General features: G+C 40.2%; 10 protein-coding genes across 10 annotated transcripts; 6 read left to right on the plus strand and 4 right to left on the minus strand.

The window, feature by feature from the left end:
• Window positions 1–495: 495 nt before the first annotated feature.
• On the minus strand, window positions 496–2,544 carry BATDEDRAFT_14976 (uncharacterized protein; the record flags this gene model as incomplete). Its single annotated transcript, XM_006682978.1, has 7 exons — window positions 496–939; window positions 1,001–1,395; window positions 1,470–1,531; window positions 1,606–1,931; window positions 2,034–2,120; window positions 2,201–2,271; window positions 2,403–2,544. 7 exons carry the CDS (start codon window positions 2,542–2,544, stop codon window positions 496–498), a joined length of 1,527 nt encoding a protein of 508 aa, XP_006683041.1.
• A 1,932-nt stretch (window positions 2,545–4,476) lies between these two features.
• Window positions 4,477–5,334, plus strand: BATDEDRAFT_14954 (uncharacterized protein; the record flags this gene model as incomplete). Its single annotated transcript, XM_006682976.1, has 1 exon — window positions 4,477–5,334. One exon carries the CDS (start codon window positions 4,477–4,479, stop codon window positions 5,332–5,334), a length of 858 nt encoding a protein of 285 aa, XP_006683039.1.
• Window positions 5,335–6,326: 992 nt separating this feature from the next.
• On the plus strand, window positions 6,327–9,820 carry BATDEDRAFT_30944 (ssDNA endodeoxyribonuclease RAD1; the record flags this gene model as incomplete). The annotated part of the gene is made up of 10 exons (XM_006683010.1): window positions 6,327–6,610; window positions 6,696–7,146; window positions 7,224–7,372; window positions 7,487–8,157; window positions 8,257–8,394; window positions 8,434–8,515; window positions 8,552–8,792; window positions 8,867–9,394; window positions 9,466–9,558; window positions 9,629–9,820. 10 exons carry the CDS (start codon window positions 6,327–6,329, stop codon window positions 9,818–9,820), a joined length of 2,829 nt encoding a protein of 942 aa, XP_006683073.1.
• A 606-nt stretch (window positions 9,821–10,426) lies between these two features.
• BATDEDRAFT_92849 (uncharacterized protein) lies at window positions 10,427–11,224 on the plus strand (the record flags this gene model as incomplete). The annotated part of the gene is made up of 1 exon (XM_006683027.1): window positions 10,427–11,224. The coding sequence occupies one exon, from the start codon at window positions 10,427–10,429 to the stop codon at window positions 11,222–11,224; it is 798 nt and encodes a 265-aa protein (XP_006683090.1).
• A 401-nt stretch (window positions 11,225–11,625) lies between these two features.
• Window positions 11,626–14,147, plus strand: BATDEDRAFT_36295 (uncharacterized protein; the record flags this gene model as incomplete). The annotated part of the gene is made up of 1 exon (XM_006683015.1): window positions 11,626–14,147. One exon carries the CDS (start codon window positions 11,626–11,628, stop codon window positions 14,056–14,058), a length of 2,433 nt encoding a protein of 810 aa, XP_006683078.1. The 3' UTR covers window positions 14,059–14,147.
• Window positions 14,148–14,269: 122 nt separating this feature from the next.
• BATDEDRAFT_28613 (uncharacterized protein) lies at window positions 14,270–15,123 on the plus strand (the record flags this gene model as incomplete). Its single annotated transcript, XM_006682981.1, has 5 exons — window positions 14,270–14,343; window positions 14,414–14,557; window positions 14,630–14,769; window positions 14,809–14,951; window positions 14,992–15,123. 5 exons carry the CDS (start codon window positions 14,270–14,272, stop codon window positions 15,121–15,123), a joined length of 633 nt encoding a protein of 210 aa, XP_006683044.1.
• A 201-nt stretch (window positions 15,124–15,324) lies between these two features.
• On the minus strand, window positions 15,325–17,037 carry BATDEDRAFT_28614 (uncharacterized protein; the record flags this gene model as incomplete). Its single annotated transcript, XM_006682982.1, has 1 exon — window positions 15,325–17,037. The coding sequence occupies one exon, from the start codon at window positions 17,035–17,037 to the stop codon at window positions 15,325–15,327; it is 1,713 nt and encodes a 570-aa protein (XP_006683045.1).
• A 1,658-nt stretch (window positions 17,038–18,695) lies between these two features.
• Window positions 18,696–20,793, plus strand: BATDEDRAFT_14969 (uncharacterized protein; the record flags this gene model as incomplete). The annotated part of the gene is made up of 7 exons (XM_006682977.1): window positions 18,696–18,723; window positions 18,800–18,877; window positions 19,199–19,423; window positions 19,501–19,675; window positions 19,745–20,239; window positions 20,323–20,464; window positions 20,542–20,793. Coding segments are annotated over 7 exons (1,395 nt in total), but the record flags the coding sequence as incomplete, so codon positions are not given.
• Window positions 20,794–21,081: 288 nt separating this feature from the next.
• On the minus strand, window positions 21,082–21,588 carry BATDEDRAFT_92845 (uncharacterized protein; the record flags this gene model as incomplete). The annotated part of the gene is made up of 1 exon (XM_006683052.1): window positions 21,082–21,588. The coding sequence occupies one exon, from the start codon at window positions 21,586–21,588 to the stop codon at window positions 21,082–21,084; it is 507 nt and encodes a 168-aa protein (XP_006683115.1).
• A 253-nt stretch (window positions 21,589–21,841) lies between these two features.
• Window positions 21,842–23,396, minus strand: BATDEDRAFT_30946 (tRNA N6-adenosine threonylcarbamoyltransferase; the record flags this gene model as incomplete). Its single annotated transcript, XM_006683011.1, has 8 exons — window positions 21,842–21,881; window positions 21,945–22,043; window positions 22,113–22,188; window positions 22,277–22,512; window positions 22,573–22,695; window positions 22,763–22,961; window positions 23,033–23,260; window positions 23,378–23,396. 8 exons carry the CDS (start codon window positions 23,394–23,396, stop codon window positions 21,842–21,844), a joined length of 1,020 nt encoding a protein of 339 aa, XP_006683074.1.
• Between the last annotated feature and the right edge of the window lie 272 nt (window positions 23,397–23,668).

The following is a 23,668-nucleotide window of genomic DNA, read 5'->3' on the forward strand; positions in this document are numbered from 1 at the left end:
TACTTGAATAGAAAACTATTGTTTTTAAAACACGACTCACTGACTTGGTCTATACAAGTATACTATCTATCATATTCAGTGATCTTCAAACAAGACACTGGCCATTTAGATCAAAAAGGCAGGTAATAAAAACTGGTGATTGCTTGTAGGGGTTGTTGATGGATTCAAACAAAAGCACAAGGGTATTTTTCCTTGTGATCCTTGAAGCACAACTAATTTAAAACTGCACTTTCTAAAACGGCAACACTAAACCCTCATTATTCAACTGGTATGTTTGTAAAAGTTGGTAAAATGATAGATTTGTCATTACCAACTCGAGTGCATTGAAACAACTGATAATTCTACAGGCAGCTGACCGATACTGTAAAACAACACGATGAACCAATAGTATTTTTTCATGTTCTTATCGTAGCAGGTCATGTATTGGCACAATTCAAATACACCCTACCATTTATAGGACTTGGAATGCTGAATTGGTGATTCATTTCAGACAGTTTAGATTTGGTGCTTTGGGTGCAGTGTATCTGGCAAAGTGGCAGGTAGCTCTGCTACCCATCCTCGCTTTTTGACTTCACAAAGATGCATTGCAACAACAAACTCGTCTGTGTCAAGGTATCCATCTCGAGTCCAATCGGCTAATGTCCAAATTTTAGCCAATGAAACCATATCTAAACCTGTAGCTTCAAAAACATGTTTGAGCGCTGGCCCTGCAAGCCGATCTCCACCAGACCCTGCTAAAGCTTTGAATTGATCAACGTAGGGTTTGCGATCAATACACTGATAATCGTACATTTCTATCTCAGACGGTGCACCATTTGGAGAGCCACCAAGTAAATCTTCTGATGCTGCAAAAGCAAAAGGATTCTGTATATGCGTAGGGAGAATTTGAGGTGCTTCTGGAATCTGCCGCATTAGGTTGGGCAAATCATTCCCCAAAGCCTGAATACATCAAGGCAGAGTTAGAATTTGCTTCAAACCTATCTCTAAGCAACACACTTACATCCATGATAAGCTGCATGCTTTTCTTGTCGAGCTTTGGAAACTTTTTGAGTTTAAACTCGGCAAGCCTTTCTCGATATCGGTCAGGATTAGGAAAATCACCAGGAGATAGCTGATGCAGTCGTTGAATCTTTTGAAACTCTATTCCAAGATTTTTAAGTAAATCATTTTGCTTGGTTTCTTTTCCAAAAAAACTGGGCATCTCTTCTCGAAGATGAGAAACAATGAGTGCGTGAACCTGAACCATGCGGGCTCTCTTGACAATTTCGTTGATTTTACGAATTGTTGCATTTCTGGGCAAACACTTGATATCATTGAACAAATCCTTCTGCTCGGCCTTGAGGAGCAACTCGCAATCCCGATTTTGCATGGGCTGATCCCAAAAAGAACCAATATCTAAAAATTGGCAGTATAATTGCATTAGATACTTGATTGGAACTAAGCCCGCGAGTTTGGTAAAAACTACTTACATACTCGCGATACTTCTGGAGTTTGCATTACCTTTCCAAGAGACCACATGAGCGCACCATATCTAGATTCAGTTGCAATAAGTCACTTTGAGAATGATATCAAAAACAGGGCTGCTGTGAGTCACTAAATACTTACACACGCATCAACTGTTGGCCAGTAATCATATCTGCCTTGTTGAGTACCACGCGAATCTTGTCGTCGTGCCCGCGCAATGTCATGATGGCTTCTTTAAACTCATCAGAGATATCAAGCTTGTGTGCATCAAACAGCAATAAAATCATGTCAGCACGCTGAGCAAACCATTCAATGACCTGTGGGAAATCGTATGCGCGTCCAATACGCTGTTTTTCACCAGATAGAATGCCAGGCGTGTCGATCAAAATAACATTGTCAAGTGCAGGTACTGGGGCTTGTGAAACTTGAAATTTGTTGAGAAACGAAACTCCAAAATGGCTGAGCGCCTAATTTCAACAAGGGTTTAAACTCTAAATCTCGACTATTTAGCATGGCCAAAGTACTGGACTATTGTATTGCTGGACTGTAAATCCAAGCATTATGCTTACTGTAAAGGGAAGATCTGTGCTAACTGCTGCTGCGTTTCCAGGAATAGTCCGTTCCGGCCCGTCCATAATGGCAATGAATCGATCCGTCTATTATTGTTTATACAATGTTGCTAAATAAGCGATCCAGCGATTATTTACAATTTCAGCATGATCTGATATGTACATACAGTTGGCTCGGGTCCAATATGTGCTCCAAGATACTCTCTACCCAAAAGATGCTTAATAAAAGTGGTTTTTCCTAATTCATTAGATATAATTCATAAAACAGTAAGCAGCTGGACAAGGATGATATCTGCCCAAAGAGTTTAGATTTGCTCAGGCAAATCAGATATATGAAATATACTACTTATAGGCAAAGCATCCACCCACCAACACTGTATTGACCCATAAGTAAAACAATGGGTTTTGCAGCTACATCAGCTGCAGACAGAGCAGCACTATGGAAGATATCAAACGCATACATTTCCTCGAGCGGCTTGATCTTTGTCTGCAATTCAATTAGAGCATGCATCCCATTTGATTATTAGGGTAATGAACAAACAGATATGCAACAGACACCTATATAGATTGGCTAGTTGTATATCATTGGCCAATCATTCACAAGTCGTAGCGCAAAAAACAGACCTCATATATTCGTGTAAGTTCTGGAATGACATTCACAGCAGGCTTAGGACGAGATGGTGACTCTGGGATACTTACTGCCGGAGACAGTTGATTAGTGCTTCCAGCACTGGTTGCCTTGGATTTGTACATCTATTATTGAACCAACAGATGTGCTTTTGCTTAGAAAGCTGCGAGATTCAAAGATTTTACAATCGCGCGGAGTTTAGCATTCATCAAAACCAATGCACAGTATAATCACGTGATGTATGTGAATTGTTCAAAACCTTATTGAGCTATTGTCCATCTGGATGTCCTATTGACATTGCCCAAAAGAACATGCTCATTTTACAACGTTACATACACAATACATTGACTATTTATTAAACCCAGTTTATTCAATCTAACAAATAAAACAGCATTTCAGATCATATTGTCAAATATAACCCGATTTATTTGATTTAAAACCGCAATAAATCAATCATGATTGCCAAAATTAGCTTTTAATCTTCTAAAGGGTCCCGAACCTCTAATTTACTGTAATAGTGCGAGCATACTAACGCAATTTGATTGCAGTATGTTTAAGTCTACGTTGAACAACTGTTGTCGGACTAAACTCGTCGACTCAAAAATCAGATTTTTGAAAGCTGATATTCGCGATTTTGGATAACCTGATCCTCTGCGTGATGCACAGATAACATTTGGTGATGGCAGATAATTGTGACAACTAAATGAATGCTGCTACGGTCTAGTATATAAATACACTGTTTTGGCCATGGTTTTCTTTTATTAAAGTTTATCTTGATATAAATATGCTTATTAAATTTTCTTGCTTGGCAATTTTGGCTTCTGTTGTTAACCAATGCATTGCTACGATCCAACACGTCTCAATCCAACAGGGTACCACTTGCCTGGTAAGTTGTTTAATCGCATCATGTAAACCCCCCAATCTGTGACATTTCAATCGGTATACTATTTAATATTCACATTTGAAAACACAGAATCTAATTCATTTGTATGTTTAATAATGTGATTTGCTATTAATTAGGGAACAAACGGCAACCCCATTGTTGGAAAACAACTTGGATCCGACGAGTTTTGCAGTGTATTTTCTGTGACCAGCAGTATGTCATTTACAGTAATCCAACACACTTTGAGCAGGCTTTGTATAGGTGTAGCTTCCACCAACCAGAATAACGCGAAATTCTCTGTAATGCTACAAACATGTAATGGCGGATCATTACAGAGGTGGACAAAAAACTCGGACAATCAAATTCAGCTTGATGGCACTCAAAATTGCTTAACAATTAGTAGCCAAGGCGTGCTGTTTATAGATACGTGTATCAATCTAAAAGCTGATGCCAATAGATTCGCTCAATTCACTGCTGTAAATAGGCCCCGTACTATTCAAATTCAGCACAAAAAATTCCCATATATGTGTGCAGTAAGTCTATACCACTCTTGTAATCATAGCATATAGTTGTTTATAACATGTACTGTAAATGTGAATATTCCAATAAAGGGGGGAGATCGTGTGGCTCAAGCTACAGTCAAGATAAATCCAATATGCGCCATGTTCGGACTTGATAGCATTGATCGCTTACAAAATGTGTACTCCAGTATGTGTTTGGATGCTCGAAGTGGCACTCCATCGTTTAGTCCTTGCTCTAGCAGCATCACTCAGAAATGGGTTGTATCTCCCACTTTTAAAAAAATTCAATCTCCAACAACAAAAAAATGCCTTGACATTGATTACCTTCACAACAAGCTTGTTCTGGGCTCGTGCGATTCCCCTAATATGATATTTGTACCAGCTACCGTAGTTGGTAAACGTCCATCTCGCATGTTTTCTCCATATATTGACGAAAGTCTCACCAATATTGATATTGGGGATACAGTCAAAGCAAACACATTGCGTCATATTACGTTTGGTTTTGTAATCTCTGGATCACAAAATAACCAACCCATCTGGGGCAGCGACAGTCTTGTTGGCCAGTCAAGTACGTCTGCCGATCAAAAAATGATCGATGCGCGTTCCAACGGTGCTCAGGTTATTGTATCGTTTGGCGGGGCTGCTGGCAGCGAACTTGCGCTGGTCAGCTCTTCTACAGAGCAGCTTCAAGCAACTTACCAATCCGTAATTGACTACTATGGCGTATCAACTCTTGATTTTGACATTGAGGGAACTACGCTTGACAACATCGACATCAACAGCAGACGGTTTGATGCCATCAAAGGGCTGAAGCGTAAAAATGCCAATCTGGAAATCATTTACACATTACCAGTAGAAACCATGGGACTAATACAAAATGGTCTTGACTTTGTCAAACTGGGTATAAGTCGCGGTGTAAAGCCAGACATTGTTAATATCATGACCATGGACTATGGCAGCCAACAAAACAATATGGGTGCTGCAGCCATTTCAGCTTCGCAAAACACATACCAACAAATGAAAGATCTCGGACTTGATGTATTTATTGGCATCACACCCATGATTGGCGTAAACGATCAAAGCGGAACGTTTACTGCCAATGACGCAGGCAATGTTGTTGCCTTTGCCAAGCAAAACAGCTATGTCAAACTACTGTCATTTTGGTCCTTAAATCGTGACAATGGTCTTAAAAGGTCGCTAGATTATAGTAGTATGATTGATCAAGGAGTTTTTGATTTTTCCAACCAGTTTGCGACTTTTCAAAAGTAAATTTATTGAACTGCACATTAACAATCTTGAATATAGTCCATCACTGTCATAAACTTTATATTTAACCCTCAATAAACATCCAAGTATCCGATAATATAATTACAGTTGTATTCGCGTAAAATGAAACACTAAATAGGTCGGAATGGATGATAAAGAGTCATGCTTGATTGGTGTAAATCTTACTGGGCAACATTTTATTTTAAACTCATTAGTTGACTGGCATGAAAACAACTGTTGCATTTCTGAGATATGTTGGACTAGATCGCAAACGTATCTGATATTAGAATACAACAGAGTTTCAATAACAACGAATATGTAACGATTGTTTATTTCAAGACAATTACTGCAAAATCAATACAAAAATGGATTGTTTTACATGAATACAGCTGTAATAAAATTAAACTCAAACAAGATTGTGTTGACATGCAATTCAAAAATGATATATAAACCAACATAAAAAACCAATGAATTATAGGTCAAGTATGTAACAATAAAAAAACTGATGTTAGAAAGTTGCTTTGATGGTGCAGTGGTTAGCACGTCTCCTTTACACGGAGTAGGTCGAGGGTTCGATCCCCTCTCGAAGCACTTTTTTGTTCTTTTTAAATAGATTGAATTTGTAAAGTATTTTGATGTCATTTGCACAATAGATTGATTTATTGTAGTTTACAGTTGCATTCCCAAGATTGTTTTTCTTGCACTAGAACGTATCTGATTTTCGAGTTTGACAACATCAGAACAGTCAAACCCAATATCTGGATTGCAATACATACATCTGGTGATTGAATAATCTGACTACCAAAAGGCAGAATTTCAGTTTGTAGTAGGAAAGCACAACACATATTCAAGTGTTTCGTTTTACATGAATATAGCAGAGATATTCTAGAACAATGTCAGACAATCCAACAAGCCAGGAACATACACTTGAGCCATTCCATGACACCAATAAAGGCATACTTGATTTTCACAAGGAGGCATTGTCAGACATTAGCATGACACCCAATGTTCTCAATCCAGACCCTGCAACTGGTGATGGATTAGTCATTATGGCTCGAGGATTGGGGATTGAGCGGCTGTTGTCAACAATCATTCAGATCCATACTGATCCACACACTCTTGTGCTGTTGGTCAATCTATCTTTGGCAGATTTTGACAGGCTCAAGCAAAGCGTATGTGATGCTGCTGAAGCAATCGGTGTTTTGTCCGAAGCTGATGGTGGATGTATTCGTCCTGACCTATTTGTGTTTGTCAACAGTGAAATTTCGTCTGTAAAAAGGTAGATTTCTGATTAGAGTAGCTAGATGGATCAGGCTTGTTGTTTGGAGCAAACCATTGACAAGTTAACTTACGTTTGAATATAGGTCAGAGCTGTATTTAGCTGGAGGTGTACTGGCAGTTACTTCACAGATCTTGGTACTGGATATTCTCAACAAAGTCTTGCCAACTCATCTGGTTACTGGGATTCTTGTCAACAATGCTCACCAGGTGCGCGACGTTTCTACCGAAGCATTTATTCTCCGGCTGTATCGTGACGAAAACAAGGTAGGATTTATCAAGGCTTTTTCTGAAAACCCAGAGGCATTTGTAGGCGGGTTTGCTACGCTAGAACGAACAATGAAAGTGTTGTATCTACGATCAGTTTACTTTTGGCCGCGGTTTCACGTTCTAGTCAAAGAGTCGCTTGATACAAATGGGTCAGTGGAGCTGGTCGAGTTGCGCATACCCATGACTAAACGAATGAAGGAGATTCAAGCAGCAATCTTGGACTGTCTACATGAGTGCTTGCTGGAGGTGAAACGATTGAATCCAACCGTAGGTATTTGCATTGTGTCCACTATCACGGTGGTAAAGCCATTTCAAAGTATTTATTTTAGATTTTATACAAATAGCTGGAGACTGAAGAGTTTAAACTAGAAAACGCATTATTTAAATCGTTTGATACTACCATTCGTATCCAGCTTGATCCAATTTGGCATCGTGTCAGCACTAAAACAAAACAGCTCGTCAATGATCTTCACGTACTTCGTCAACTTTTATCGTAGGGTTTACTCTGAATTTTGCTTAAACTGCATTGCATTGATTCAAGTAGAGTTTGACTCATAGTTGCTGATTTCAAATATTTGTTTCGATTGTGCAATTGTATTTTGGTTAGCTATCTTGTTTCGTATGACGCAGTTACATTTTATTCCTTTTTGGAAACCATCATGACAGCCAATGCAGCAGCAACCACGTCAATATACAAGCGTGGTGCAGTAGAAAGTCCATGGTTGCTGTTAGATGCAGCACATACTGTGTTTTCCATGGGTAAAGAGCGTGTCTATAAGCAACTACCATCTACCAATGAGTCTCAACAAGGTCCATTAAATGGAATACTGTCAAATATTGAACCCGTTTTGGAAGAACAGCCCAAATGGCGTGCTATAGTGGAGGTCCTCAAGGAAGTATTAAAGGAAAGGGAAAAAATTGGTAATGTAGGAAATATATTGATTATTCTGACGGGCGATAGAGCTTGTCGTCAAATTCGCAGCATTATCGAAAACATGGGTTCTTCCACTACTGTATCACCAGACACTGTCAAAAATCAAAAATCTGCAGATGGAAAATCATCTCGTTCAAAAGCGTCACATCGAATGTTTAGCAGCATTGGATCTGAGCAATTGATGAATCACTTTTTTCAAAACTATTTGCGGTGGAAAAAAAACATGCCAGATGTGTCTAAAACACTTCAAGATGGTTCAGCTTTATCGACTACCACACAAAATAATTCAGCTATCCAACCTTCTAAACCACACGGGTTTGCAAATCGACAAGAAATTTCCTCAAGTTCTGCTGGTTTACAATCATTGAGTATGCTGCCAATAATGTCGCTGTGTTTTGCATGTATCTGTGCTAATCTGTCTCGATCAACCTTTTAATTACTAGATGGTCGGAATGCTCCTGCAAACAAGCGACGCAGAGTAAAAGGATCTAGTCTTGCAACAAACTCATCGGCTGCTCTATATCAATCACTTGATCTACTTGGACAACCAACTGCAGCCACTTTTGCTATGGAAGCAGAGCGTATAGCACAATTTTTAAGACAAACCAATGATGGGTCAGACAATATTGGTGATACAGATCCATTACCAAAGCAAAGCAGCTCGCCTTTATCGTATGTACATGTGCATGCATATGCAGCATCGTCGGTCGCGTCGGCTTCAGCAGAAGAAACTCGTAGTGCCAAAGTATTTAATGGCGATGACTCGCATTTATTGGAGCAGTTGAAACCAAGATGGATTATAATGTACGATCCAGATGTGGCATTTGTTCGTCGAGTAGAGCTTTACAAGGCAATACATTGTAACAGTGAGGTCAAGGTATATTTTTTGGTATATGATAACTCTGTGGAGGAGCAAAGGTATTTGACATCGATTCGTCGCGAAAAAGAGGCTTTTGAAAAGCTAATCAATCAAAAGGCGGTATGTATAGTTACTTTGCTGTAGTCGAGTAGATATAAAGTGCAATCCAGCTAATGTTTTTGGTGTCTACACAGACAATGGCAATCCCAATAGATCAAGACGGCAGAGTATCTACAGATCCCGAAGAGTTGTTTTGGAAAAATGTGGATACTAGAAATGCAGGTGGACTTCGTCGAGCTCCGTCTAAACCTTATCAGATTATTGTTGATGTGCGTGAATTTCGATCACCGCTTCCATCTTTGATCCATGCTAAACACATACGACTTGAACCACATACACTTGAAGTTGGTGATTACATTCTTTCACCGCGCATGTGTGTAGAACGCAAGTCTATTTCAGATCTTGTATCTTCACTCAAAAACGGACGACTGTATAATCAATGCGAAGCCATGTGTCTCCACTACGATTTGCCTATCTTGCTGATTGAGTTTGAACAAAACCGATCTTTTTCAACATTAAGCTCTTCCGAAGTCTTTGGAAGCGATATTTCTAGCAATGATTTGAATAGTCGGATTTCGTTGCTGTGTTTGACCTTTCCTAAAATCGGCGTGATTTGGAGCTCGAGTGCTAATGCGACGGCAGAGATCTTTGCAGAGTTAAAAGTAGGTGGCATGTATTGCAGTAAAATTTGAATTCAGTTGTAGTTGAACGCACTTTTTCATGTATCTTTTAGGCAGGAGAGGAAGAGCCCGTTGCAGCAGATGCTATAAAAGTAGGAGTGGATACCAAAGAGGCAATTGACAGTGCATACAATATTATTCCTTCGGTGAGTATTTCAAACTGGTTTTATTCAACCACTGTTATAGCTTTCAAGACTAATGCAATTTTTTATTCAGGATGTGTTGGCTGCGTTACCAGGCATATCAACAAAGACATACCGATCTGTAATGCGCAATGTTGATAATTTACGACAGTTGACAGAGATGTCGTGTAAGGCCATGCAGGATATGCTAGGACTGGAGGATGGACAAAGATTGTATGATTTTGTAAATACCAATCCATCAAAACGAGGCAAGATGGTGATCTGATTGTAGTGCTGATGGAGAATACAAGGTTCAAGGCTGTGATGGAAATTTCTTTTGGACAAAATACAATTTTTGGAGATATCAAACCTGTCCAATCGTGTCATTTTGATTTGATTTGATCGACACAAAGTACCATGCTATTGGAACCCATCAACTGCTACTCTTTTAAGCCATACACTCAATCATAGCGATTGATTAGTACAGTAGTAACTCCAAAGTTTTGATTGCTTGTTTCTGCTTACAATTGAATTTCAGCACCAGTTGCTATTTTTTATAGATTGTAACTCGAATTTCAAAATAAAAACAATATTTCATTTTTTGAATTTTAGCCATTAGTTTTATGGCCCAATGTAACTTGTTTTACACGCTGTAATCTGGACAATCTCTATCGTGACACTTTTTTCGCGTAAAAATGAGAAAACGAGTTGGATTGGGCCATAAAAGTAATAGCTAAAAATCCGAAAAATAAAATATTGTTTTTATTTTGAAATTCGAGTTACAATCTAAAAAATAGTATTCGTTTGAGTAGCCTTGGTCCATCTTCTTGCCCAGGAAACGGTATCCTCCGGTGCTCTCTACATACTACTCATACATTCCACCCAATAGACAATGCCAAGTGTAGGAATGGGGTCTCATACCCAAACGAATGCCTTGGCCAGTCTATGCACTCTTCTGGTGCCACGAATCTGGGCAGATACTCAGTTAATCAAACACTCGCCCAAAACAGATGAGTTGAACTCGAAGCAGTCGAGTCTACAAACTGTAGAAAAACAATCTCAATCTGTTAGCAGCAGAAATGCCCATCGTTTAGCACCTTCCGCCTATACCCCCTATACCACCACTATAACTAGCCGTTGCAACACTTTTCAAGCAGATACCGAGTTGCAAAGCGTCTTTGGTGCTTTCTGTATCAGAGTGATTCGACAGACCCAGTCCAACAGCATTCTTGTGTTTGTGGCTCTACTATATGTCCGCCGTCTTAGACTACGCAATCTAAACATGTCAGGATCCTATCAAAAGCCAAGCCGAGGACTTGATTTTCGACTTTTCGCACTTGGCATGATGCTTGCGTGTAAAATGCAAGAAGATCGATGGGGGGCCGATGTGATTATGGCAGCGGTACAAAGCCCCAGCAGCCAGAATGAGCATCTATCTCGCAGTACCTGGGCCAGTATTCTCTGTGTCAAGAATACAGCAGAATTAGCATTACTTGAGCGAGGGTTCCTTGTTGGGCTTGGATACGAGTTATTTGTTGGAGTTGAAGAACTGACCGTGTTTATCAATGAGATGCGAATAGTATGCGATCAATCTGTAGCAAGACACACGAGGACAATTTTTGAATTGCATATGCAAGACCGTATCTTTAGTGATGTTGCAACGATGATCAAAAGAGCAACTTGTGATTAGGTTGAATAGACAGTCGACACAATAAAGACTTGCAGCCTTGAATGAATTTTTGTAAGAGTGACAATCCGACACGTTCATGCGACAACACGTTCGTTTCTATTAACAAAAGCAGCTTTTTTCAGACATGAACTTGCAGGGACTTGCACAACAGGACATGCACAACTTGCAGGACATCAGTTTGCTCCAAGCACTGCCTACTTTCAAGAGGCTCAACAGAAACACAGCGAATCACGTGGGTGTGGTTTCAGAGTTAAAAAGCGACCCAGAACATTCATTAATATTTGAGTGGACTGACCGAGTCCAAGGCAGGTTCATTCATCAGTATTTGACATTTCCAAGTGTGATAGTGTCAAGTTTTGCTATTTGACACTTGCGATTATATTGAATTCAAAACCCTTCAAATGCTCAAGACGCTGATGCCCAGCAGCACCAGTCCGCTGAACCCACTCGATCATCATTCCATTCCGACCACTAATATAACCACTGCCATCCATCCAACCCATTCACTACTCAACACTGCATCAACTTCATCCACACCTGGAATCAACTCTGTCGTACTTCCTCCTTCAGTGCTGGCCACTTCAATGTCTGCATCTTCAACTCTTCCCACGTCTTCTATTGTTTCGTCCTTGATGGTCGACCATCAGCTCGAATGCGCCATGTATTCTCCTGCTGTTGCTGCAATGGCTTCTCCTTCGCCCAAATACTCGGTCGTCAATCCGCCTCATCTACTGTCACATAATAATGAAATAACTACTTCCATCCCAACAAGCCTCGCGACATCACAGAGTCTAGTCGACTCCGATGACGACTATGCTTCATCAAGATCCTACGTTTCTAGATCCTCTTCTGCATCCAATTCATACCGAGCTAACCCGAGGGTACGACGAGCACGATCGTACGATTCTCGAGGTGGTCCGTTTATGACTGATGATGAAGAGGTGGATATGATTGCTCCATTGGCACCTTCTGTCATTTCAGGTCAGGTCTTTGGTGTGGTTTCCGAGTCTGTGCTCCCTGGTGGATCACATGCTATTGACCCTGCATTGATACCTACTTCTGCTGCATTCAGTCGCAACAACAGTTATCAAGGATTCGCTATAGATCCAGAAGCACGGAGTTTTTATCTCGATAATTTATGGGAAAGTCATCGTCATGTATTTTCTAGTCATGGTCGATCCCAACACCGACCATTGACCGATCTTCAGCACCGGAATAGAAATATTACGGATTATACTGGCGTAAATCATCCTTGCACTGTTGGCACAGATGTCGAGTCTTCTACTGCATCTAGCATTCCCAACCCTCAATTTGTTACATTTCCTTCACTTCCTGCTCGTCGTCATTCAATATCTTCGTCACATTCGTCTAGAAGTGTTGTAGATTATCCCTTCAACTATCATCACAGACTTAATCCCGCTACTGGAAATAGAGCTGGATATCAACGCTTAAGCTTGGAGGTTTCCCATGATTCATTGCGTGGCGAAATTGATGAAAGCGATGTAGAATTTTCTCCCCTTCGACAGCAACCACCACCACGACTACAACCTCAAAAGGGTATTTTGCAGGCCTTGATATCTCTTTTCAATGGTATACCGAAACATGTACAGTCTAATGCTATCCAGAATTTAGAAGAACGCTCCAAAACAACTTACTCTGCTTACACTCCTCTTTCAAGGAGATACAGTAGTGACTCGTTGCCAGAATCAATTGATTCGCAGGTGACTCCTCGTCCATCTCGCCGTCAGAATCGTTCATCTCATCAACCTGATAGTATATCCCAGCCCGGCGGACATTCTGGTATATTTCCCTTTCGCCACGATACAAATTTCACAAAGGATAATTTGATCGAGGATGGCAGCGATAGTCAGGGTTCTAGTGGTTTACGGAATAGATCCGTTTTAACCTGGCAACAAAACAATCAGTATCGTGGGAGAACAGTGAGTACCTCTTACGATGATCGGCCAGCATCAAGTAATATGAGTGGGGTTAGCGGCTATAGTCCTACCAGATCTGTACGAAGCGATAATGGATTCCGCAGTCATACAATGCTGCGATTGCCCTCTCCACCTCGACGTGCAGTTCCTCTCACTTCATCCAATCCTCATATACCAGAAGTTGTGATTGACGAGTCTGGTCTATCCTCGTTTCCTAATTATGATACTGTCAGCCATCGAGCTCCACAGACAGAGTTTATGTACTCTGGGTCAGCTTCTCGACACGTAGTCGCATCTAATTCTGGAATAGCTTCTAATAACTGTGGAGTGGGGGGTTCTAGCGGAGAAAATACAGGAGAATGCATGGGCAGTAATCACAGTCCTCACCGTCAAGGTAAAGGACATAGTCGTAGTTACACATCTCCGCAGATTCATATTGATCGACCCAACTACATGCGCAATCACGATTTTGAGCGTCAAGTGCCATTGGTCTACTACCGTCTGGGCATCTGTGTCACTGTGAGCGATCCCTTAATCCCCACTACCCTTAATAGCCTTGAGCGTTTCTTCACCAAGTATACAGTATATCCTGTCACTGTGCGTCTTCTTAAACCTCGCGTTGTTGGGTTTATCAACGTTCGTCCAGTCGCCTATACTCTTTATAAACGCTACAAGGACTTTCGCATATTGTACACACTATTAGCTCGAGAATTTCGACAAGAGTTCAAATCTCTTCCCGAGTTTCCTAAAAAACTATTTTTTGACCGATACAACCCTCTGGTCGTGTCACACAGACTGAGGGTTTTTAACGAGTTGCTGACGTTTGTTACACTGCATCCAGTATATTCAAAAACACCGGCTGTTATAAAATTTTTGGATCCACTTTGCGTGGATTGATTTTATTCATACTTGATGTGCATAGGCTTTGCTATTAAGAATTCTATTTTGTTGAAATTTGAATAAAACCATCGTTGTTTATAAATCCATTCCAGCTTGTAGTGAGTTGTGAGCCGAGTTTGCAGAATCGCACAACAACTTATGATCGGATACGATCAAACAGAATCCATTCAAAAGACTGATTTGAATGCATCAACTGCTACTCAGTCCTATGTCCAAGATCAAGTTTGCAGTAGTATGTGCCAGTAACCAGAACAGAAGCATGGAGGCACATCATGTTCTTCGGTGGGATTTTCATTCGCAAGCATACAACTACAAACATGCTATTATACTCTAATACTTGATATCCAATTAGGCAACACAATTTTAGTATATCGTCATATGGAACAGGAACAGCAGTCAGACTTCCAGGACCATCGGCAGATAAGCCCAACATATACTCATTCGGTACGCCGTATGATGACATCTACAACGAATTGGCCAGTCAAGACCGGCATTTGTAAGTCAACCAAACTATTGATACAATACACTTTATCTTGCATTCAACAATAACATTCCTTTTGAATGCAAGATATACACAAAACGGGTTATTGCTGATGCTTGACCGAAATAGACGAATCAAACGAGCACCTGAACGATTTCAAGACACCAGTGATGTATTTGACGTTATTTTTACCTGTGAGGAGCGGTGTTTTGATGCGGCTTGTGAGAGTAAGCAATCACTTGTTCATACCATTCTACACAATATAGTGATTGATAGTATATCTGATGTAGGTATATTGAATCGATCGCGTCAATCCAATCAACCTGTCCATGTCATCAACGTCGAGATTATTGATAACCATGAACAAGCAACTGTGGGTGGTAAACTGATTCTTCAACTAGCACAAGAGGTACACACCCTTATTCATTTATACAATAGAAATGGTCAAGTTGGTAGCTAACATGAGTGTGGATGGTCAGATTGAAGCAACAACAGATCTGGATCAGGAGATTGGCGCATTACTAGAAGCATTTATTGACAAGACCAAAGCAAATATTCTCTACACTATTACATATCTATAACCGCAATGTATAACTTGGATATTATAAAGTATTTGCAGTTGCTCAAAAATTGCTAATAATTTACTCGGCTCAACACGCTATTGCATTCATATGCCATGTATACAAATATATTTTGCAAAATCAAGCAATAGAGCACTAACGATCAAGATAATTATGATGGGACAAGTTGGACTGGACTGGTGTGCAGGATTGAACTAACCACTAACTGGATTGAGATTCAAACTCCTTACACCGTGTACTACATAACAATTCGACTGATCGTCGCTCATACTTGACCTCCATCTCCCAATTATTGCCATACTTTTTTGATTCATGTTTCATCACTGCTCGACTGAAATTAAACAATCTAACCAATGGAGTGCTGCAACCCACATTAGCGAATAGAATATTCTGTTCGGCTACTATCCGATGCAATACCCCATGCGACCAGAGTAATTCATAAGCCGATAAAAGTATGTGACAGAATGATAGTGACCATGTGTGTGGTGTAGCGTGAGTAAAAACAGAGCGAAATTGAATCTGTTGCAATGGATCGACTGCAGTGTAAGATGATGGGACAGATCCAGTCAGTGCAACGACCAGCACTCGACACAATTCAGCATGACGAGAACGACGACGAGCAAGAGGTGGAAGACTGGTCGAGAATCCAGAAAATAGCATCTGTCCTACTACACCGTCGAGGTGATGTGTGGTGTTCATGTGTCTGTAAACTACTGTTTCGCGCTCAATCTCTTGATCAAACAAGTACGATGGTTTCAAGACTGCTGGTATGTCTACCAATGCATGATGATTAAACATGACTGGTAGAGATTCGGTGTGTGCAATGGGTTGTGATGAATTAATGGGAACAGTGATTGCAAATACGATTGGAATGACAGCATGTCCTGAATGAGTGGTTGTGATGCAATTTGAAATAAATGGTTTAGTATCTGCTGCATTGGCTCTTACAAGTGCAGCAGCAGAAGATACTGGTTTGATGGTGAGTCCAGACAAGACTGCATTTGCATTCAGAAGAAATGGAGCAACATGTGTGAAATGATTTGAAGCATGCTTCAAGGTCTGTGGTAAATTTGAGGACTGTAACGAATTAGGAGTTGATGAACACGGAAAAAAGGCAGATTGAGGTAGTTGCTTTGTAAATCCTGGTACAGATTGCAAGTCCAGTTGGACAATACGCGGATGCCAGATGGGTGTATGTGGAAGTATTGGTGCATGACATGGTTGAAATTGCTGGAGTGGGCAACTCAAAAGTGGAGTGGAGTGCTGATGGTCAAAGCTAGACGATTGAGGCTGGTTGATGGATGACAGTTGATTACACGACGGAATGTAGCGATTCATATGGTTTTGTGGTAGATTCCTGAAATCCAAAGGATCGCCATCAATATTTTCATTACCGACTTCATTTTTAGAGTAACATGTGTTTATACGAGGTGGGCTGCAGAGTATTGGGGTTCCTGGACCAAATGATGGTGGAGCAGGTAATCTACTACCAGTTTGTGGGTCTGTTGGTATGTGATTGTGGCTGTAAATATTCGTACTGATAGCTATACCGCTACTTGGATGATTTGTTTTTGAATTCCGCTTTGATTTGAGATTATTATTGTGGCCATTTAGACTGGATATTGACAGTGGATGTGGCAATATGGAGGTGCTGCTGGAATTGATTGACAAAAACTCTTTCATTAAAGCAGCAGTTGTATGATGTGGAATCAATGTTTGGATATCAAAAACCTCTGATGATTTAGCACTAGATCTATTAGTAGCTAATGGCGATGCAGTTGGTTTGATGGATGGCAATGGCGACGATCGAGTGTATGGAGCTGCTATGACTCTGGCTCTTGCTCTATGTGACCTTTTTGATACGATGGCTGATGATTGATTAGTGTATTCAGTTGCAGATGCAATAGGTGGCATCAATAGTTTATTGTTGCTGTCATGATGGATTTGTGTGTCGAGTGCAACTGATCGTATTATCGTATCTGACACTTTATTGGTTTGATTGCTACTCAAAGCATCTTCATTATTGTTGCTGCTCATAATACTTTTACTTTTACTCAAGCTGCTTTTGTAACAATCCCAAAGCAATATCAAGGTATTTGTAGGGTTGATGTTTGAATGCAATCTCAGTTACTTGAACCCGTACAAGATATATTTCCATAACGGAACCATTGTCAGCCACATGTTTTCAGCTATCTGCATTCAAATAGTTGACTGGGATCCACTAAAGTGTATTGGATTCTAATCTTACATGAGTCTGCAAATCAGTTACTTTGAATTTCAAGATTCGTGCTGGTTTCAGTATAAAGCAATTTATTTCCAGCATCTCGTTCAACATAATCATCTGCTTCTAATATATTGCTTTTTACAGATTTGAATCTCCAGCCAACCTTTTTATCCCGCAATGCCACGTGGGAAATATCGCTTGGGTAGCATTCCGATAGGGTTTTATAGTAGTGTAAATATCCAACTATGCGAGTTCAAGTATTTTGAATTTATAAATGGTAGAATCCTTTATAGCTGCAATATAACTATCAATACATGGTCCTAATGCGACGAATCTAAATCACAACTCCAAAACATCAATTCCTTTTCAAGCTAGACTTGCTCAAAGGATCAACAACTCTAACACGTTGCATTCCAGTTTTCATCTGTTTACTCCAATTCTATATCCATACTTTGATTTGGATTACTAATTGATATGTGCAGCCTTTTTCAAGATTTATTTCATGGACGCTTGAATGGAATGTGTTGTTTGTATCTGACTGCACATGTGATTGTAATCAGTGAATATTTATCAAGATACTATTTCAGGATATCTTGTAAAACAACTTTGTAAATGACCAGTTTTTACAAGCCAATTTATACCATCAACCTTATAACTGCGTATCATTGCATTACGAATGCGAATGAATTCATTCCGTTTTGAAACCATGAGATTAAAGCCAATTCATTCACAAACAGAACAAATGAGATTGCCTGCACGTCGTTTACGAGTCAATGCAGATTGTTGCAATATCAACACAATGACTTATGTGACTGTCGAGTGTAGTTTTTGAGATGAATCATATGATTGAGTAGGTTGACCCTTTATAGCTGATTCTGTCGAGTGCATTTTTGAATTCAAACTCGTCTTTCAAAACAACTTATGGAGAAGCGCAAGGACATGACATCTAGCTTGCTGGGAATGGACCGAGGCGCCGGCTCTGCTTCCAGCGTATCGTCGCTTACATCTGTATCCAGTGCGCGTCCTCGTAGAGGTTAGTGCTGCATGACATGCTGTAGCATTAACTATCAAGCCATGTTCCAATGCTCTGTCATTGCTATTCAAATGTCAAGGGATTTGGATTCTGCATTGCTGGTAGTTGAATGGCAGTGGGTTGAGCAACAATGTCATGCATGTTAAACTCCATGATTTACCCTTGTCTTGACCACTCACGACTTGTTTATGAATATCAGACATATTAGAGCTCAAAAACGAGATAGGCCCAAAGTACATTATTCTTATGGTAGGTCTTGCTCCAACTGTATCTTCAAACACTATTGCTCTAACACTGCTTTCTATCATGTGTTAGGTTGGACTGCCTGCTCGAGGAAAATCATGTAAGTCGAGATTGTGTCAAGGCTGCTTTAGTGGGTTTTATTAGTGTTGACTTGACATGCTTCTGGATATTACTAGATATTTGCAAGAAATTGTGCAGGTATCTTTCCTGGTGCGGATTCAACACCAAAGTCTTCAATGTTGGCAATCGTCGTCGTGTCATGAACACCAACGGTATAGTTCAATGTGTCGATTCTCAATCTCAGCATGATGTATGTTTTATTTAATTCGATTGCTTTAAACTAGATACATGTACCGTTGAATCGTATCCCAACGTAAAGGCTCCAATAATAACTGAGCCTTCATTTACAGGTTTGCCAATTGATTCTCAGCCTACTGCTATTCCAAGAAACAAACGACTCGAGGCAATATGCGAAGGGCTTTCAAACCAACAGTTGTCTGCTCCTCCAAATATGGGAATCGTTCCTTTACGAACTGCACCCCAGACTTTCATGTCATCTCCCGTTGTTCCACCAGTACACGGTGTCACACCTCACGATGCACACTTTTTCGACAATACAAACCAGGATGCTAAAGCAATTCGTGAGCGATTGGCTTTGGATACACTTGATGAGCTTATTCTATGGCTGAACCATGGGGGAAAAGTAGCGATTCACGATGCAACAAATTCGACGGTAGAACGAAGGAAAAGTCTCTTGGAGCGTGTTGAGCGAGAACCTGGAATCAGAGCTCTATTCATTGGTGAGTTTATTCGTATGCTATGTGATTTGCACGGATGTTAAAAACAAGTAAGCCAACTACATTTTCAAATTTGATAGAGAGTATCTGTCCGGATCCTGCTGTTTTGGCACAAAATATCCAGATGAAGCTTAATGGCCCGGATTATAAATTTATGGATCCTGAAGTTGCTATAAACGATTTCCAGGCTAGAATTGCCAATTATGAAAAGGTGTACGAAACTATTTCCGAGGCTGAAGAAAAGCGTGATGTGAGGTAGCCAACTTTACATTAGTATTGAAATCAGCTTTTTGAATCTATTTTAACCATTTTTTATTTCCACAGCTACATCAAGATAATTAATGTTGGTCAAAAGATTATTGCCAACTGTATTCGCGGATATCTTCCCAGCCAATGTGTGTTTTATCTCATGCAAATGCACATCAAGCAGCGTACCATCTATCTGACGCGGCATGGCCAATCTGATTTTAATTTATCCGAGCGTATCGGAGGTGATCCTCCAGTAACGCTGCTTGGTAGAAAATATTCCATAGCACTTGCGAGATTCATGAAACAACTGTGTCCAGCAAAACCTCATACAGAATCCTCTACCACATCTCCCTCTCAGAAGGAATCAAACTACTTTGCCTCTAGTGGTGACGAACTTTTTACGAGTAATAGCAGTGGATTTCAAACTGGTACTGCGACACCAGACCCTACTCCAATGACCAATGTAAGTGATCGAAACGCCCCACTCAGTGTCTTCACATCAACGTTGCGTCGCACTATGGATATTACGGATCAATTTGATCCGGATGAGTATGAAGTCAACAACGTCAGGTAAATCGTTGATCAAATGTCGTTTCAAAAGTACTTGATGTTTCTGACATGTTTGTAATATCTGGTCATGTAATTTGTACTAGATTTCTCAACGAAATCTATGCTGGCTCGTTCGAAGGCTTAACCTATGCTGATATCGAGCGCGATCATCCATTAGAGTTTGCGGCACGAAAGCGTAACAAGTTGCTGTATCGCTATCCTGGATCAGGAGGTGAATCTTATATTGTAAGTCGATCTTGCCGAGATGAATTCATGTGATCAAAAGTTTCTTATTTCACTTGGCTAAATGGTTGATTCATTAGGATGTGATTGAGCGTCTACGACCAGTCATTATCGAACTGGAGCGAATGCAGTCTGATGCACTTGTTGTAACCCACCAAGTCGTGCTTAGAACGCTATTGGCTTATTTCCTTGGCATTCCACTTCATGAAATGCCCACATTGGTTGTCCCTCTTCACACACTATATTGTCTCAAACCACAGCCCTATGGTACAGATGTGACAAGATGTAAGCTGTATCTATTTTTATTAGTCCATGAAATTGACATGGCTTGAATGCTGCGTCAAAATTGTAAACCGAACTTGATGGATTGACCATGTCATTTGTTTCTATTTTAGATACATACAACCCGGAACTGGATGATTTTGAATATGTAGGAACAGGATACGAATCCTGAATTCTATAAAATGATGGCACGAATCAGAAGGATTGCCAAGATTGACACTTCAATCCAAAACAGAATTAACGTTGAAATCCATATCTATTTACAAATCTGCAGACTCTATTAATCTGCTGTACATATTTTTATTATATCTTGCATGGGTTTTGGTAGCTAAATTGAGCTAGTGCTGACAGGTTCGTAATAGATGATAATGTTGAAGCTGCTCATTGATGGATCTGTAGTAATCAGGTGTGGCTAGATTCTGCTGGCCATCTATCTGGATACTGTGCTGTATAAGTTGTGCTGGAGATTCCTGAGAATAAGCGGCATGCATCGAGTCAGAACCTCTTGACAAGAGTCGAGTCTGTCGTAGTTGGTTGAGTTGCATATTCATTGAAGCATAGTTTTCCATTGTAGCAAGTTCTTCTGGATGAATCGAGTCTGTAAACTCATCCTGGGACGCTCTAGTGGATATCCATAGCCTGGTCGGTAAATTCACTCTGGTAGTTGTAGTAGAGATATTCTCGGAATGCAGTGCTTCAAGTTGGTCTTGCTCAAGAGTGTCTGAGATGGTTTCTGGTGGACTAGTCATCCGTATCCGTTTCAATCCACCACAGACTCGTTGCATATCAATTTGAATAGCAGGTGAAGGAGGTGTGTAGTTATCAGTAGTGTTTAGGACATGCATATCGTTAATGGCTGCTACATTGCTGTTCAAGTGGTTGGTTTGCCAGGGTTCATCGAGTGAATCTCTTGCATGTTTCCTGCCTGTAAGGTGAATATTGCCTGCCATCAGCTGGCTTATTACAACCAGTTGCCAAAGAAGGTCAAGTATCGTTTATACTGTAAATGGCAAGTTATCGAGTTTATTTCAATACCAACAGGATCAAAGCATTCCATCTGATCAAACGCAACTAGCCAGTAGTCAGTGTCTTCATGATCTAGTCTCTCCATATAACATGCACTTCATCTGTTCGAAACCTTTTCAATTATCAAAGATCGATTAGTCAACCATTACAACCAACTCAACTTGAAGCTGCTCACCTCTGAGTGCATGTTGTTTGTTCTAGTGGAGTCGTATATCCAGCCTTATACATCAACACACCAGCTTGTGCAATCATGAGTCCATTGTCGATACAGAATCTACCATTGATTCAGACTAAATTAGAATCTATTCACCAAATCTGTATTGCTGGCACGTTAACAATTCACCTTTCATCCGTGGCAAATAAATGTCCGCCACGATCTTTGGTCATACTTTCCATCATCTGCTGCAGTCTAGCATTGCCTACGTAATTATCGAATCATGCCAGAAAATAATAAAATACAGTCAACAGACATTCACATGAAAAGAACAATCAATAACGTAGATTTACATCCAACTCCGCCAACAATCAGCACTTCTTGAGATCCAATATGAGCCATGGCACGCTCGGTAATCTCCACCAGCATGGCAAATAGCGTCTCTTGTAAAGAAAAGCATAAATCATCTACAGTCACTTCGCCAGTGTCGAGTTTCTCTTTTGCGATGGTTTCAATAAATGACAAGATTCCTGAAAATGAAACGTCCATTCCTTTGACTCCATAAGGCAACTCGATAAAGTTTTTCCCTCTTTTTAATGACCAGAGATTAGTGTTCAAGACAGTTTAATCCAGCATAATATGATTTCACCTTTTGGCACATTGCTCCACATTGTATCCAGGACTGGGATCGTTGGATAAATTCACAATTCTTGCAAACCGATCTAGACAGTTTCCAACAGCAATATCTATGGCTTCACCAAATATTCGATATCTAGAAAAATATATCAGTCCATTGAATCTCATACATTGAACATCCTAGTTTAATTTATACATCTCACCTCTGTTCTGAATATGCGATAACTTGGGTATTTCCACCACTCACATACAACACAATAGGATTGACTGCTCCAGTAATCATACGGCCCATTTCAATATGTCCAATGCAATGATTGACTGCAACAAGAGGTTTCCCCCATAGCAATGACAGTGTACGGGCAGCAATTGCCACAGATATCAATGGTGCTGCCATTCCTGGTCCTAATGGGATTGCAATATCCAGATAAATAAACATGCATCGGTTGAAATCCAATCCAGTATCAATCAACAACCTTTTGTATAACATATACAATCAATTTCAGATGGACTGATTGCTGCATCCTTCAAAGCCTGCTTAACAAGTGGAAGTACATGCTGACGATGATGAATTGCAGTGTCTTTTGGTAAAAATCCTTGTCCAGGTGGAGTGATGTATGTATGTCGTACATTTGCCAATACAATGGTTTCCCCATCCAACTTGTGCTCAATGATGCCAATACCAATCTTGTTTGCCGAACCCTCTTATCCGTCCAATTCACCAAGTTGTAGTAATCCAATTCACATCTGTCAGTATTGTTTATTATGTATTCGGCAGTACATTTATACAAGATGGACGCAAGGCAATGTCACAGGCATACCAAATCCAATTGCAATCATTTCAATGTCAAAATTCAATGAAAACTTGGAATTGCATCATCTGGTTCCTATTCAATTGGTTCTCGTAGATTACCATTAACACGGCAACTGATATTCTGACACCAACTCATTTACACTCGTGTTCATGCAACACTTGTATCTATTATATAGTGATTTGTTTTGGAATAAAAAAGCTCAATGATTCGTTGCGTTTTATTACAAATTAACTTGAATCAACACTCGATTCTCAAACAACACCCATCATATAATACATACAATCAAACTATAGTTGT

Source organism: Batrachochytrium dendrobatidis (genome assembly GCF_000203795.2).
Source record: "Batrachochytrium dendrobatidis JAM81 unplaced genomic scaffold BATDEscaffold_20, whole genome shotgun sequence".
NCBI lineage: Eukaryota > Fungi > Chytridiomycota > Chytridiomycetes > Rhizophydiales > Batrachochytrium > Batrachochytrium dendrobatidis.